This window comes from Centroberyx affinis, unplaced genomic scaffold, assembly GCF_046629955.1.
Source record: "Centroberyx affinis isolate AG114_WGS23_722 - 3 ecotype Tasmania unplaced genomic scaffold, CSIRO-AGI_Caff_v1 ptg000559l_1, whole genome shotgun sequence".
NCBI classification, from domain to species: Eukaryota; Metazoa; Chordata; class Actinopteri; order Beryciformes; family Berycidae; genus Centroberyx; species Centroberyx affinis.
The window spans coordinates 108,390-122,487 of NW_027279202.1; the positions used below are offsets into that span (position 1 = coordinate 108,390).

The 14,098-nt window shown below is 42.0% G+C and overlaps 1 protein-coding gene across 1 annotated transcript in view; it reads right to left on the minus strand.

Moving 5' to 3' along the window:
• Positions 1-1,916: 1,916 nt before the first annotated feature.
• prx (periaxin) overlaps positions 1,917-14,098 on the minus strand; it is a 47,928-nt gene continuing 35,746 nt past the window's right edge. Inside the window, exons 9-14 of the mRNA XM_071518232.1 lie at positions 11,089-14,070; positions 10,036-11,022; positions 9,631-9,855; positions 8,620-9,318; positions 5,086-8,508; positions 1,917-4,203 (exon numbers count right to left, since the gene is read on the minus strand). Of these exons, the coding sequence (XP_071374333.1) occupies positions 3,917-4,203; positions 5,086-8,508; positions 8,620-9,318; positions 9,631-9,855; positions 10,036-11,022; positions 11,089-14,070 (8,603 nt within the window). The 3' untranslated portion in view covers positions 1,917-3,916. The remainder of the gene's footprint in view (positions 4,204-5,085; positions 8,509-8,619; positions 9,319-9,630; positions 9,856-10,035; positions 11,023-11,088; positions 14,071-14,098) is intronic.

The window sequence follows — 14,098 nt, forward strand, 5'->3', positions numbered from 1 at the left end:
CCGATGGCTGCATCCAAGCTAAAAAATCGCCAAGTTTCAATTCTTGATGGCTGACGCACCCGTTCTCCCTCATTGAAATAACGTTGAATTGATTGTTTCCTGGTGTATCCATTCAAAAATCAACACGCTCTGTGGAGCAGGGAGAACATCATGTTGGTGCAGCGCCGATGGTAGTGGAGCTCTGATATAAGTAGAGCACAGATCCAACAAAAATGTCCAGTGAAGAGATAACATATCACCCTGCAGTACTGTAATAGTAATACTGCTTTGTCATTTCCCTTTTTTAGCTTGAGAAAGAGGCTTTTTATCCATCAATGTTGAAATGTCACCGGCTGCTTGCTTGTATACCATCCATCGCTGAACAGTTGAAAATGTGTGAAGAAAGGAATATGTGGGCAGAGGGAAAATAAAAAACCTTACTTATTTCCCCTTTAAGGAAAATCTGCTGGCTCAACCGCCTCCACCAACAGAGAGAGATATGGTCATTATCTGCTCTGTTAAATCCATTCAGAATCGTCACAATGTCATTGACCATACATTTCCTGCTTCCTGTGGCACTGACCACCCCTCATACCGCATTAATCGCCCCTCATACACACTCACCCTCGTAGCCTACGTCGCACCGCATCATCACAGGAGTAAATGAGTAGATTGAGTAGACACGCACACACAATGGGAAGACGTCATGCACCCCTGTGCCCTAGTTTACCACTTTCTCTTTCCAAAGTCCCTCCTCTCCATTATTCAACATGCCTCTTCCATGTGCTCTCGTGTCTCCAGGCCAGGCTCAGTCCGCGAGCACAGTGCTGCTTTCAAACCCCTGCAGAATACAAAACACTGGATAGGCCTAGTGTTGACTGGGATGTTTAGGGCGGACGTTGGAGCTGAGAATAATCAGTCCTTTCAAATATTTTAGATGCCCCATCCATGTTCTTTTGCATCTTCAGTCCATCCCTGATCCAATAATAGAGAGTGCTGTTTTTAACCTTGTGTAGAATCCTCCAGAACACAGAATAGACCCAGGATTTTCTCATTGACTGAGATGCTTAGGCCCAGTGAGAATAACCAGTCCTTCACAATATCCCACATACGCCATTCCTGTGATTTTGTATTTGCAGCTTGATCCATTAACAGAGAGTGCTGTTTTGACCCAATATAGAATCCAACAATGTGTGTGCCTGAAATATTCTCGGTAACTACGATGATTAGGCCTAATGTTTAATGCAAGAATAAGAGCCCCCATTTAAAAATTTGTCATGATGACTAATAGATCCACCCTTGTCTTTCCTCATGATTTTATTTTTTTCCACATACAAGTAATCTAAGAGAGAGCTGTATCTGAAGATGCATTGCCAAGTTGTTATCCATGTTAATATAATATATAAGTTCAAACTAGCCATACTAGCTTATAGCTATCTAGGTAAACTAGTTAGCTAGCTGCTGACCTTCTAACATCATAAATGCCATGGTCATGAAAGAATGGAAAAAGAAGTCATTGCCATTTATATTTTTATTTAAATTTTGATGAGAGTTTCTTCTTTGCATTTCAGATTTGTCAATAAGCCAAGCTGCTCTCCAAAAAACTGTTTCTTTATCCAATGAGATTATTTCTGCCTCCAAGAAACACTTCTATAACTAAAACTCCACTCTGCTTGATTTACATTATGGACAAGAGGATGCTGGGAGATTGGCCAAGTCTCCTAGAAAAGGGCTTTGGGCAGTAAAGGTAGGCTACATTTTTTCACGTAAGGATTTCCAAAATTTCAAAGTGAATTTAGGCTGATAGATGAAACTCAAATGAGCCTACAGTTTTTATAAATAAGGCTCACATGCCCATTCAGCCAGAGTGCAAAGTGAGAGAAAGGCACAATGAATAAACAAATACAAAACACCCGTTTAATCCATTTTATGTGAATATTAATTTTTATTAATATAACATCTTAACCAACATTCTCTCCAATGCAGCTTTGACAAAACACTTGGCATTGAAACCCTTATATGCTGAAAGAAAAAAATATTTCAAAATCACATTGAGACCAGAAAGGTATAGGCTAGTGGTAAAAATCTCTCTATACACATAAATACTATTGAGTTTGTGTTATTTCGATATGTCTCTACTCTCCTCACCACTGTATATCTATTTCTCACCTGCAAAACAGGCTAAGTGTTAAAAGTTGTTAATGAAAACTTGTTTGACTGTGAGTGGATTGTCAGGACTTGTTCCATGCAGTTTAGCACACGTTTTTTTTATTCTATCTACCAACCTCGCCAAAACAGGAAAAAACTGAAAGGCTTTCATCCCAAAATGCTATACATCCATTTGAAAAAAAAAATGTTACTTGATGTTCATTGCTCAGTATTTAGAAAAACACAGATTGCATCCTGTAAAACTGTACTATTTTATAAGTAAAGTTCTCAAGATAGTGAATAACATTAGTGGCATTCAATTGTGAGTTTTAATTTCACGCCAGTACCATATTTGTGAGAGCAGGTGTTACATTTCTCAAATGGTGGGTATCTCATTTTGGAACGAAACTCTTAACATGTCTCAGTGTAGATAAAATAAACAAAATAAAGATCTAAATGACACATCAGCTTTGCCCCAGAAGGTTTTGCTCCCTCATTTTAAAGCAAATTGTACTTTAAAAGGAGGATTCATTTTCCAAAATAAGAGGATCAAGGCACTCTTCACTTTTAAGTGAAACTGCCTTCATTAATCTGACACTGACCTATTTAACATGCAAAATTCCTTTAAAGTTTTGTAAAAAATATTAAACAGAGCGATGTCAGATTATCAAAGGCATGTTATTCCAAAAGGGAAAGGTGCCTTGGTCCTCTTGTTCTCGCTCTCTTCTGTCTTTAGAGGACATATTTAGTTAGATAATGGCTTTCGTATGAGATCAAGGCTCGCCACTCCTTAGCCAGTCTGTCATTGTAGCAGCCTTTATATGGCAGTGTAATTTATAGTGGGTTATATAACCACACTGTCAGAAAAAAAAAGGTTCACCGTTCTACTGTTTTAAAGTCCCAGTGATAATTGATACAACAGCATACGTTTTTATTTCTGACAGCCACAATAAAAATAGGAATATGAATGAGATTAGCAGCAGGGCGGCCTAGTGGTTGGAGACCAACCCATAAGGTCACACAGGTTCGATCCCCACAGCAGACCATGTGTCCAGAGTGAGCAAGACGCTGAACCCCCTTCCCAGCTAAATAACTACAATGTAAAACTTAGCGGAAAATGAAAATAGCTTATAAACTCAAAAAAAGCTCACACTTTTCCTTCAAGACAAACAAAATAGGACATCAGGTCAAAAAATATCATTATTTCTACTTCCTACTCTTGGTGAATATGAAAATAATTACATTTTTCATTGAAGGGATACTGCTTTAAGCAATTATATAAATGTATTTACAGAAATATTACTCTGGCGTGTACTGCAGTGGTTCAAAATGAATTGTTTTGAACGTATGACTCATAATAAAATCATGGTCAAATCGATGATGCTGAATTAATATGAAAGTGATTGATGCGTTTCAGCGCTTTTTGAGGAAAACACATGAACAACAATAAATAAATCAATATAACATGTTTACATTCAGAGTGAAACCAGTAAAACCAAACAAAATCTGATAATTAGGACTAAACTCACAAAACTTTGATAAACAGTAACAAAAAATAGTCACATTTAAAATGAAAAAGAAGTATATATTACTCTGTTGCTCTGATAATGACAATAATGATGGTTGATGAAATGTCATTGATTTTCATCACATTCATAGCTCACCTATTTAAATATAAAATAAAGAGCTAAATTTTCCTTTATAGACGTTTGCCACGGTGCAGAACACTGCAACCTCACCAAAGCAATTTTTAAAAAAAAGAGACATTTCAGCAACCGTTACAACATCCTCAGTAGTTAAAGTCTGACACCCGGTGAGTTGTCGTCGTGGTTGTCGTAGCGTCACCTGTCCGCGTTTCCGTGGTAACCACGTGGCGGGTGGTTCTGGTGGTCTTGGTCACCATGGTGACGGTTCCTTCCTCGGCCAAGGAGACTTGGTGCTCCTCGGACACGTCCTGGGTGGTGAAGTCCATCCCTGAGGTGTGGAGGCAGAAGGATCCGGAGACCTCGGCCTCACCTCCCACCTCCCCCCTCCGCCGGGCCTGAGGAGAACCCTCTGGGGTTATCTGGAGGAAACCTGGGGGAGGGGAGGAGAGGAGGGGAGGGGAGGAAGAAGGAGGGAAGGAGAGGAGAGAAGAGGACGGTAGAGGAGAGAAGAGGAGGGGAGCGGAGAGGAGAGGAAACATAGGAAAGGAAAGGAAGAAAGGTGAAGTAATCAGAGAAGAGGAGAGAGAAAGAAATGAAGAGGGAAAGGAAACTTAGTCTGTTGTAGCAGAGACAAAACAGAGGTGATATATTAATAAACTTGAATAACGAAATTCTACCTTCCTAGTAATAATAAAAATGATGTATTTATGTAGCACTTAGCTACAAAAGAGTTTACAAAGTGCTTCACATAAAAACAGAAGAAACAGCACAACATATGGAATGAAAATAAATAAAACAAGGGACCAGAAGAAATAGAAAAAATAAATTATGTACACATATATTGTAATATGTTAATATAGTAAAATAGTCATATGATGCAGGTAAAAAACATGAGTGATGCAGACACACACACACAACTGGGTTATCTTACACATTTCTTTCTTTAGCTGTGCATTACTGTACTTTCTACTATGTAGATTATTGCTAACTGGAGGTAGCAATAACTTTGTGCCATTTTTCACTGTCTCTGTTAAATAAACATTGAAGTGTTCATTTCAAAAATGCTATATGTCCATTTTGGAAAACGATTAGGTGAGGTTCATATTTCTTTATTGCTAAAATACATAGGATTCGGTGTATACATTTTCAAATTCATTTTGCCAAGCAAGGAATTAAGTTATCTCCCTTTAATAAAAATACTGGAACTTGTTTGAATTGTATTCTATTAATCATTTTGTGAGAGTAGGTATCCCTTTTTTAAATAATGGATATCTAATTTAGGAGAGAATCTCCTCTCCTCCTCTGTCCTTACCTGTGGAGTGTGGCTTCAGGGTGAACTTGGGGACCTTGAACCAGGGGGAAGCCTCTCTCTCATCAGCCTCCAGCTCTCTGCTTTCGCCCTCCGCCTCGCCCCAAGCCTGGAGCTTCCCTGAGCTGAACTCCATGGTAAAACTAGCTGGGGACTCCGAACTGTCCCTGTCCAGCATCTCTGTCCTGGCATGAGATGACACCACATCCTTCCTGGGCTCCATGTCTGCCTCTTCTTCCTCTCCCTCCCCTCCTCCCTTCTTTTTACTGAAACCAGCAAAGGACATCTTGCCTGATTTGATCTTTAGCCCTCTGGCGTCTCCCACGGCTGCTCTCGGTGATGAATCCTTCGCCAATTGTGCGCTCATTTCTGCGTCCTCCTCCCCTCCACCCATCTTGCCATATGGAGAGGTGAACTCCACCTTTGGAAGTTTGATTTTACCACTAAATTTGCCTTTGTCGTCCTTTGATCCATTGTGGAGATTTGCATCTTTCTCACCGTTGAGACTGGAGCTCGAACCTTCACTTTTGAGACTGACATCAAATGAGCCTGACTTGCTGGGAGAAAAGGAGACTTTGGGCATTTTAATCTTCCCACCCTTTGACTTTTCCTCTCCCTCCATCTCTCCTTCTGTGCTCACAGCAGCTCCTTTATCTTTGGAGCCTGACTTCCCAAAGGTTGGCTTCATTTTGATCTTGGGCATCTTTATTCTGACATCTTCTGTTTCAGCCTCAGCTGTTGCCTCCCCTTCTGGGATGCCTGTGGATGCAGCAGCCTGGTCTGTTTGAGGAGGATTTACCAGCACAAACACAGCTTTCTTTACTTTGGGCATCTTAGGGCCTTCATACCGAATTTCTGGCCCATAGATATCCATTCGTCCTTCAGGAGAGGAGATGGAGGGTAATGGGACACCAAATTTAGGGATTTTGATTTTCTTGCCCTTTCCTGCGATGGCATCATGTTCATCCTGTGATGCAATATCAAAGTCTATGTCTGGTATTGTGGGGTCTTTGATTTCCACATTGGGTAGCGAGAGGCCACTCTCTCCATCTGCTCCTAAGGACTCAGGCCCTGAGCCTTGTTTGGTCTTCAGACTAACAGTTGGTAATGTAACCTTTGGCACTGGGAGTTGAATACGGTCTTTGCCTTCTGTCTGTCCATTGTGGGTTTCTCCCTGGACTGAGATTAAGGGACCAGAGAATTCCACTTCAGGGGGGGAGATATTTGGTAATGCCGGACCGCTAACTTCAACTTCTGGCAGCTCAATGTTTCCTTTGCCATGTTTGGCTTTTTTGATTTTGAATCTACCGCTTACCCCTTCATCCTCCTCTTTCCCAGGTTTTTTCACTTCTACTGTTGCATCTCCGCTGTTTTTCATTTTAGGCATTCCAATCTTGAATTTAGTTCCTTTTACTTTAGGCCCCTTTACTTTGCTGCTGGTTCCTGATGTGTTGAGATCCAAGTCAGGTAATTCGATCTTCTTTCTGTCCTTCTTCCCCTCTCCTCTGTGAAGACCTATGTCAAGCTCCAGGTCTCCTGTTGGACCTTCAATATCTATTGTTGGCATCTTTAGTTTCAAACCCTTGTGCTCTCCCTCAACATGCAAGCCAGTTTTCCCATGGGTCTCTGCTCCTTGTTTAGGTTTACCAACTCTCACATCAAGGTCCAGATCAGGTGATGTGACTTGTGGCACTTTAATCTTCCCCTCTGCCTCAGCACTGGGTAAGTTGATTCCTACCTCACCTGACTTCCCCTCTGGCAGTGATATATCCACCTTTGGAAGTTTGATGTCTGGTCCTTTGAATTTTCCTCCTGTGACCTCCATCTCTATATCAGGTACTTCAATGTCTCTAGTTTTACCTTTGGGAAGTGAAATGTCTACTTTTGGCATCTTGATATGTGGTGTTTTAAATTTGCCTCCCTCTCCTTTTATGTCAACTTCTGGACCTTCAATTTCTCCCGATTTCCTTGTGGGCAATGATATATCAACATGAGGCATCTTGATATGTGGCATCTTGATCTTTCCTCCATCTGCCTCCACTCTCATATCTGGTGCGTCAATATTTACTTTTCCCTTAGGGAGAGATATGTCAACATTTGGCATTTTAACATGAGGCATCTTGAACTTTCCCCCAGCTCCCTCAATCTCAACCTCTGGACCTTCAATCTTACCAGATTTTCCTTTCGGTAGTGAAATATCCATTGAAGGCATTGTCATGTGTGGCATTTTAAATTTTCCTCCCTCAGCTTTTAGCTCCATCTCAGGCCCTTCAACCTCAGCCTTTCCTTTTGGTAGTGAAATGTCAACACTAGGCATTTTGACATGAGGCATCTTAAGCTTCTCTCCCGCTCCCCCAAATTCTATGTCCATATCTGGCATGTCAATTTTGCCAGTTTTTGTTTTGGGAAGAGATATATCTATATCAGGCATTTTCATATGAGGCATTTTGAATTTCCCTCCACCTTCTCCCTCTATCTCCACTTCTGGACCTTCAATCTTGCCAGATTTTCCTTTGGGTAATGAAATATCAACTCTTGGCATTTTGATATCAGGCATTTTGAATTTGTGCCCCTCTCCCTCAACTTTTACACCCACATCTGGTGTATGAATCTCTCCAGTTTTTACTTTAGGCAGGGTTATGTCAATATTTGGCATTTTGACATGAGGCATCTTAAATTTCCCATCTCCTCCCTCTATTTCAATGTCTGGTCCTTCAATCTTTCCACCTTTTCCTCCTGGGAGGGATATGTCAATATTGGGCATTTTAACATGAGGCATTTTGAATTTTGCTCCTCCTCCCTCTACATCTACATCAATATCTGGGGCATCAATATGTCCAGATTTTCCTCGAGGAATTGAAATGCCCATATGTGGCAGTTTGACATGAGGCATTTTGAATTTCCCTCGTTCTCCCTCAATGTCCACTTCTGGTGAGTTGATATCACCAAATCTCGCTTTGGGCAGTGCTATGTCCAGTGTTGGCATTGTAATCTGTGGTGACTTGAATTTCCCACCTTCTCCTCTGAGTTCCACCTCTGGCCCTTCCACTTTTCCTTTGGGCAGAGATATGTCAACATCAGGCATTTTCATATGAGGCATCTTAAATTTCCCACCTTTTCCCTCTATCTCCATTTCTGGTCCTTCAATCTTTCCAGGTTTTCCTTTAGGAAGAGAGATGTCAATGTTTGGCAACTTCATGTGAGGCATCTTGAATTTTCCTCCCTCGCCCTCAATCTCAACCTCGGGACCTTCAATCTTTCCTTTTGGTAGTGAAAAGTCTACTGAGGGAATTGTCATGTGTGGCATTTTAAATTTCCCTCCCTCTAACTCCAGTTCCGGCCCTTCAATTTTGCCAGATTTTCCTTTGGGTAGTGAAATGTCAATAGTAGGCATTTTTACATGAGGCATTTTGAATGTTCCTCCTCCTCCTCCTCCCTCAAATTCTACCTCTGGGCCTTCAATTTTGCTAGATTTTCCTTTGGGCAGTGACATATCAATGGAGGGCACTGTAATCTGTGGCATCTTGAATTTTCCACCTTCCCCTTTGATCTCCATCTCTGGACCTTCAATCTTACCTTTGGGCAGAGACATGTCAACATCAGGCATTTTCATATGAGGCATTTTAAATTCCCCTCCCCCAGCTCCCTCTATTTCAACCTCTGGACCTTCAATCTTTCCCTTTGGCAGTGAAATATCTACTGAAGGCATGCTAAGGTGTGGCATCTTGAATTTTCCACCTTTGCGTTTGATCTTCATCTCTGGACCTTCGATCTCACCTTTGGGCAGAGATATGTCAACATGAGGCATTTTCATATGAGGCATTTTAAATTTCCCTCCCCCATCTCCCTCTATTTCAACCTCTGGACCTTCAATCTTTCCTTTTGGCAGTGAAATGTCAACTGAAGGCATGCTAAGGTGTGGCATCTTGAATTTTCCACCTTCTCCTTTGATCTCCATCACTGGGCCTTCAGTCTTTCCCACCTTTCCTTTGGGTAGTGATATATCAATATCAGGCATTTTCATATGAGGCATTTTGAATTTCCCTCCTCCCTCTCCTTCCATTTCTATCTCTGGTGTGTCAATGCCTCCGATTTTTGCTTTAGGGAGAGAGATGTCGATGTTGGGCATTTTCATATGAGGCATCTTGAACTTTCCTTGCTCTCCTTCAATTTCTATCTCAGGACCTTCAATCTTTCCAGATTTTCCTTTGGGTAGTGAAATATCAACTTTTGGCATTTTGATACCAGGCATTTTGAATGTACCTCCCTCTCCCTCAAATTTTGCATCCACATCTGGTGTATCAATCTCTCCAGTTTTCATTTTAGGCAGGTTTATGTCAAAATGTGGCATTTTGACATGAGGCATCTTAAACTTTCCACCTCCCTCTCCCTCCATTTCAACATCTGGTCCCTCAAATTTCTTTCCTTTAGGCAGAGATATGTCAACGTTTGGCATTTTGATACCAGGCATTTTGAATTTGCCTCCGTCTCCCTCAACCTCTACATCCACATCTGGAATATGAACTTTCCCAGTTCTTACTTTAGGCAGGGTTATGTCAACATTGGGCATTTTGACATGTGGCATCTTAAACTTGCCACTTCCCTCCCCCTCTATTTCAACATCTGGTGCATTAAGATCTCCAGATTTTCCTTTGGGAAGGGAAAGGTCAATTGACGGCATTGTAATCTGTGGGATTTTGAATTTTCCTCCATCTCCTTTGAGTGCCACTTCTGGTCCTTCAATCTTTGCAGACTTTCCTTTTGGCAAGGATATATCCACATTGGGCATATTGATGTGAGGCATCTTGAACTTCCCCCCCTCTGCCTCAACTTCAATGTCACCTGTTTTTCCTTTAGGAAGTGACAAGTCAATGTCAGGCATTTTGATGTTGGGCATTTTGAATTTGCCTCCTCCCTTAATCTTTTCATCATGCTTTACTTTAGGCAGGGACACATCCAAGTCTATTTTGGGGACTGAAACATCAATAGTTGGCATTTTGGGGATTCTGAGGTTTCCCTCATAACCTCTGATATCAGCTTCTGAGACGTCCACTTCAGCCTTGGGGAGAAGAACCTCTGTTTCAGGTGTCTTAGCTGCTGGTAGTGACAGTTCAACAGAGGGCATCTTGACCTTGGCCTTAGCATCAAAATCACCACTTGGCCTGCCTATATCTCTCTCTTTAGAACCAAATCCTGGCATGGAGAACTTGGGCAATTTGATCGTGACATCAGGTGCATGGAAACCACCTTTCCCTTCCATGTCTCCTTCCAATTTGGCATTAACCTCTCCCTCTGGTAGTTGACCCTTTGGTGATGATATTTTAAACTTGGGGAATTTCACTTTGTATTTAGATTTATCCTCTGGGCCCTCAACTCTGATTTCTGGTTTAGGAATGTCAATTTTACCCTTCTTCACTTTAACGTCCACCTCAGGACAAGACACAGATATATCTGCATCCTTTTTAGATATTCCAAATGAGGGCATTTTGATTTTAGGCTTTTTCACCTTGACTTTAACTTTTCCATCCCCATCAAACTCTACCGATGGTGCCCTAATCTCACCTTCCACATGTGGTGGGCTGAGGGAAATGTCTCCCTTGGGGCCTTGTCCTCCTATCTCCAAATCACCGCTCTTGGACTTCCCACCAAACTTGGGTAGAGAGAACTTGGGGACTTTAAGGGAGACATCAGGCAAATCAAAGCTGCCCCCTGAGGAAGGTCTCCCTCCCTCTGCTTTCAGAAGCTCCACCTCCACATCATCCCCTTTAGGTTTGGTCAGGCCAAAGTCTAGATCCACCTTAGGAGCTGAGATGTCGACCGTCGGTAGTTTGACAGTGGGAAGTTTAATTGATCCACCTGCACCTTCTATGGCACCTGTCTCGATGTCTGCACCCTTAACTTTTACCTTGGGTGGTTTCACATCTCCTTTGAGGCTTAGGTCTGCATCAATATCACCTTTGGCTTTTGTACTAATCTTTGGCAAGGAGGGCATTTTAAGGTGGCCACCAGACATCTCAAAATGTCCTGATGCATCAGGACCACTGGTGTCCACTTTGAGGCTTTTGTCTTTGTGACCGGAGGGTAGGCTGAGGTCAAGGTCAAACTTGGGGACATTTATATCAAGAGTTGGCATATGGAGCCCACCACCTTTTTTACCAGATGTGTCGACCTCCACTTCACCATGCCCCGCCATTTTGGGAAGTGAGACATCCATTTTAGGCATTTCAAATTTTCCACCTTTCGCCTCAGGGCCCTTGATGTTGACATTGACTTCTTTTGACTTTATTTTTGGTAGAGATATATCAACTTTGGGCACTTCAAACTTTCCTCCTTTTCCAGATGGCCCTTCAATATTGATATCTCCCTCCACTTTTCCTATGGGAAATGAAATATCAACCGTTGGCACCTCAATCTTTCCTCCTTTCATCTCTGGTCCTTCTATTTTGACATCACCTTCTGGAAGATTCACCTTTGGTAATGAAACATCAAATTTGGGCATTTTGAATTTTCCCCCTTTCCCCTCAGGGCCCTCAACATTTATGTCACCCCTAACCTTTCCTTTAGGAAGTGAAATGTCAATGGTTGGCATGTGGAATTTTCCTCCTTTAACATCAGGACCCTCTATGCTGACTCCTCCCTCTGGTGATTTCATTTTAGGCAGTGAAACGTCAAATGATGGCATATTGAACTTTCCACCTTTGACTTCAGGTCCTTCAATATCGACATCAACTCCCTTAGCTTTCACTTTAGGAAGAGAGATATCAATTGCAGGCCCTTCCAATTTGACATCACCCTCTGGTAGGTTCATCTTTGGAAGCGAAACGTCAAATTTGGGCATTTTGAATTTACCTCCTTTTCCCTCAGGACCCTCAATATTGAGATCACCTTCAACCTCTCCTTTGGGGAGTGAAAGGTCAATGTTTGGCATGTTGAATTTCCCCCCCTTAAGCTCAGGACCTTCAATGTTGACCTCCGGTCCCTTAGCTTTCATTTTAGGAAGAGAGATATCAATTGAGGGCATATGGAACTTGCCTCCTTTGCCACTATGTCCTTCAATTTCAATTTCCCCTTCTGCTTTTCCTTTGGGGAGTGAAATATCAATGTCTGGCATCTCAATCTTCCCCCCCTTGATCTCTGGTCCTTCTACTTTGAAATCACCTTGTGGAAGATTCACCTTTGGTAAGGAAATGTTAAATTTGGGCATCTTGAATTTTCCCCCTTTCCCCTCAGGGCCCTCAACATTTATGCCACCCTCAACTTTTCCTTTGGGAAGTGAAATGTCAATGGTTGGCATGTTGAATTTTCCTCCTTTAACATCAGGACCCTCTATGTTGACTCCTCCCTCTGGAGATTTCATTTTAGGCAGTGAAACGTCAAGTGATGGCATAGTGAACTTTCCACCTTTGACTTCAGGTCTTTCAATGTCGACATCGACTCCCTTAGCTTTTATTGTAGGAAGAGTGAGATCAATTGAAGGCATTTGAAACTTGCCTCCTTTACCTCCATGCCCCTCAATGTCAATATCTCCCTCTATCTTTCCTTTTGGAAGTGAAATATCAGTGGTTGGCATTTCAATCTTTCCTTTAATCTCTGGCCCTTCCAATTTGACATCACCCTCTGGCAGGTTCATCTTTGGAAGTGAAATGTCAAATTTGGGCATTTTGAATTTACCTCCTTTTCCCTCAGGACCCTCAATATTGAGATCACCATCAACCTTTCCTTTGGGGAGTGAAAGGTCAATGTTTGGCATGTTGAATTTTCCTCCCTTAAGCTCAGGACCTTCAATATTGACCTCTGGTCCCTTAGCTTTCATTTTAGGAAGAGAGATATCAATTGAGGGCATATGGAACTTGCTTCCTTTGCCACTATGTCCTTCAATTTCAATTTCCCCTTCTGCTTTTCCTTTGGGGAGTGAAATATCAATGTCTGGCATCTCAATCTTCCCCCCCTTGATCTCTGGTCCTTTTACTTTGAAGTCACCCTCTGGAACATTCACCTTTGGTAACGAAATGTCAAATTTGGGCATCTTGAATTTTCCCCCTTTCCCCTCAGGGCCCTCAACATTTATGCCACCCTCAACTTTTCCTTTGGGAAGTGAAATGTCAATGGTTGGCATGTTGAATTTTCCTCCTTTAATATCAGAACCCTCTATGCTGACTCCTCCCTCTGGAGATTTCATTTTAGGCAGTGAAACGTCAAATGATGGCATAGTGAACTTTCCACCTTTGACTTCAGGTCCTTCAATGTCGACATCGACTCCCTTAGCTTTTATTTTAGGAAGAGAGAGATCAATTGAGGGCATCTGAAATTTGCCTCCTTTACCTCCATGTCCCTCAATGTCAATATCTCCCTCTAGCTTTCCTTTTGGAAGTGAAATATCAGTGGTTGGCATTTCAATCTTTCCTTTAATCTCTGGTCCTTCCAATTTGACATCACCCTCTGGCAGGTTCATCTTTGGAAGCGAAACGTCAAATTTGGGCATTTTGAATTTACCTCCTTTTCCCTCAGGACCCTCAATATTGAGATCACCTTCAGCCTTTCCTTTGGGGAGTGAAAGGTCAATGTTTGGCATGTTGAATTTCCCTCCCTTAAGCTCAGGTCCTTCAATATTGAGCTCTGGTCCCTTAGCTTTCATTTTAGGAAGAGAGATATCAATTGAGGGCATATGGAACTTGCCTCCTTTGCCACTATGTCCTTCAATTTCAATTTCCCCTTCTGCTTTTCCTTTGGGGAGTGAAATATCAATGTCTGGCATCTCAATCTTTCCCCCCTTGATCTCTGGTCCTTTTACTTTGAAATCACCCTCTGGAAGATTAACCTTTGGTAACGAAATGTCAAATTTGGGCATCTTGAATTTTCCCCCTTTCCCCTCAGGGCCCTCAACATTTATGCCACCCTCAACTTTTCCTTTGGGAAGTGAAATGTCAATGGTTGGCATGTTGAATGTTCCTCCTTTAACATCAGGACCCTCTATGCTGACTCCTCCCTCTGGAGATTTCATTTTAGGCAGTGAAAC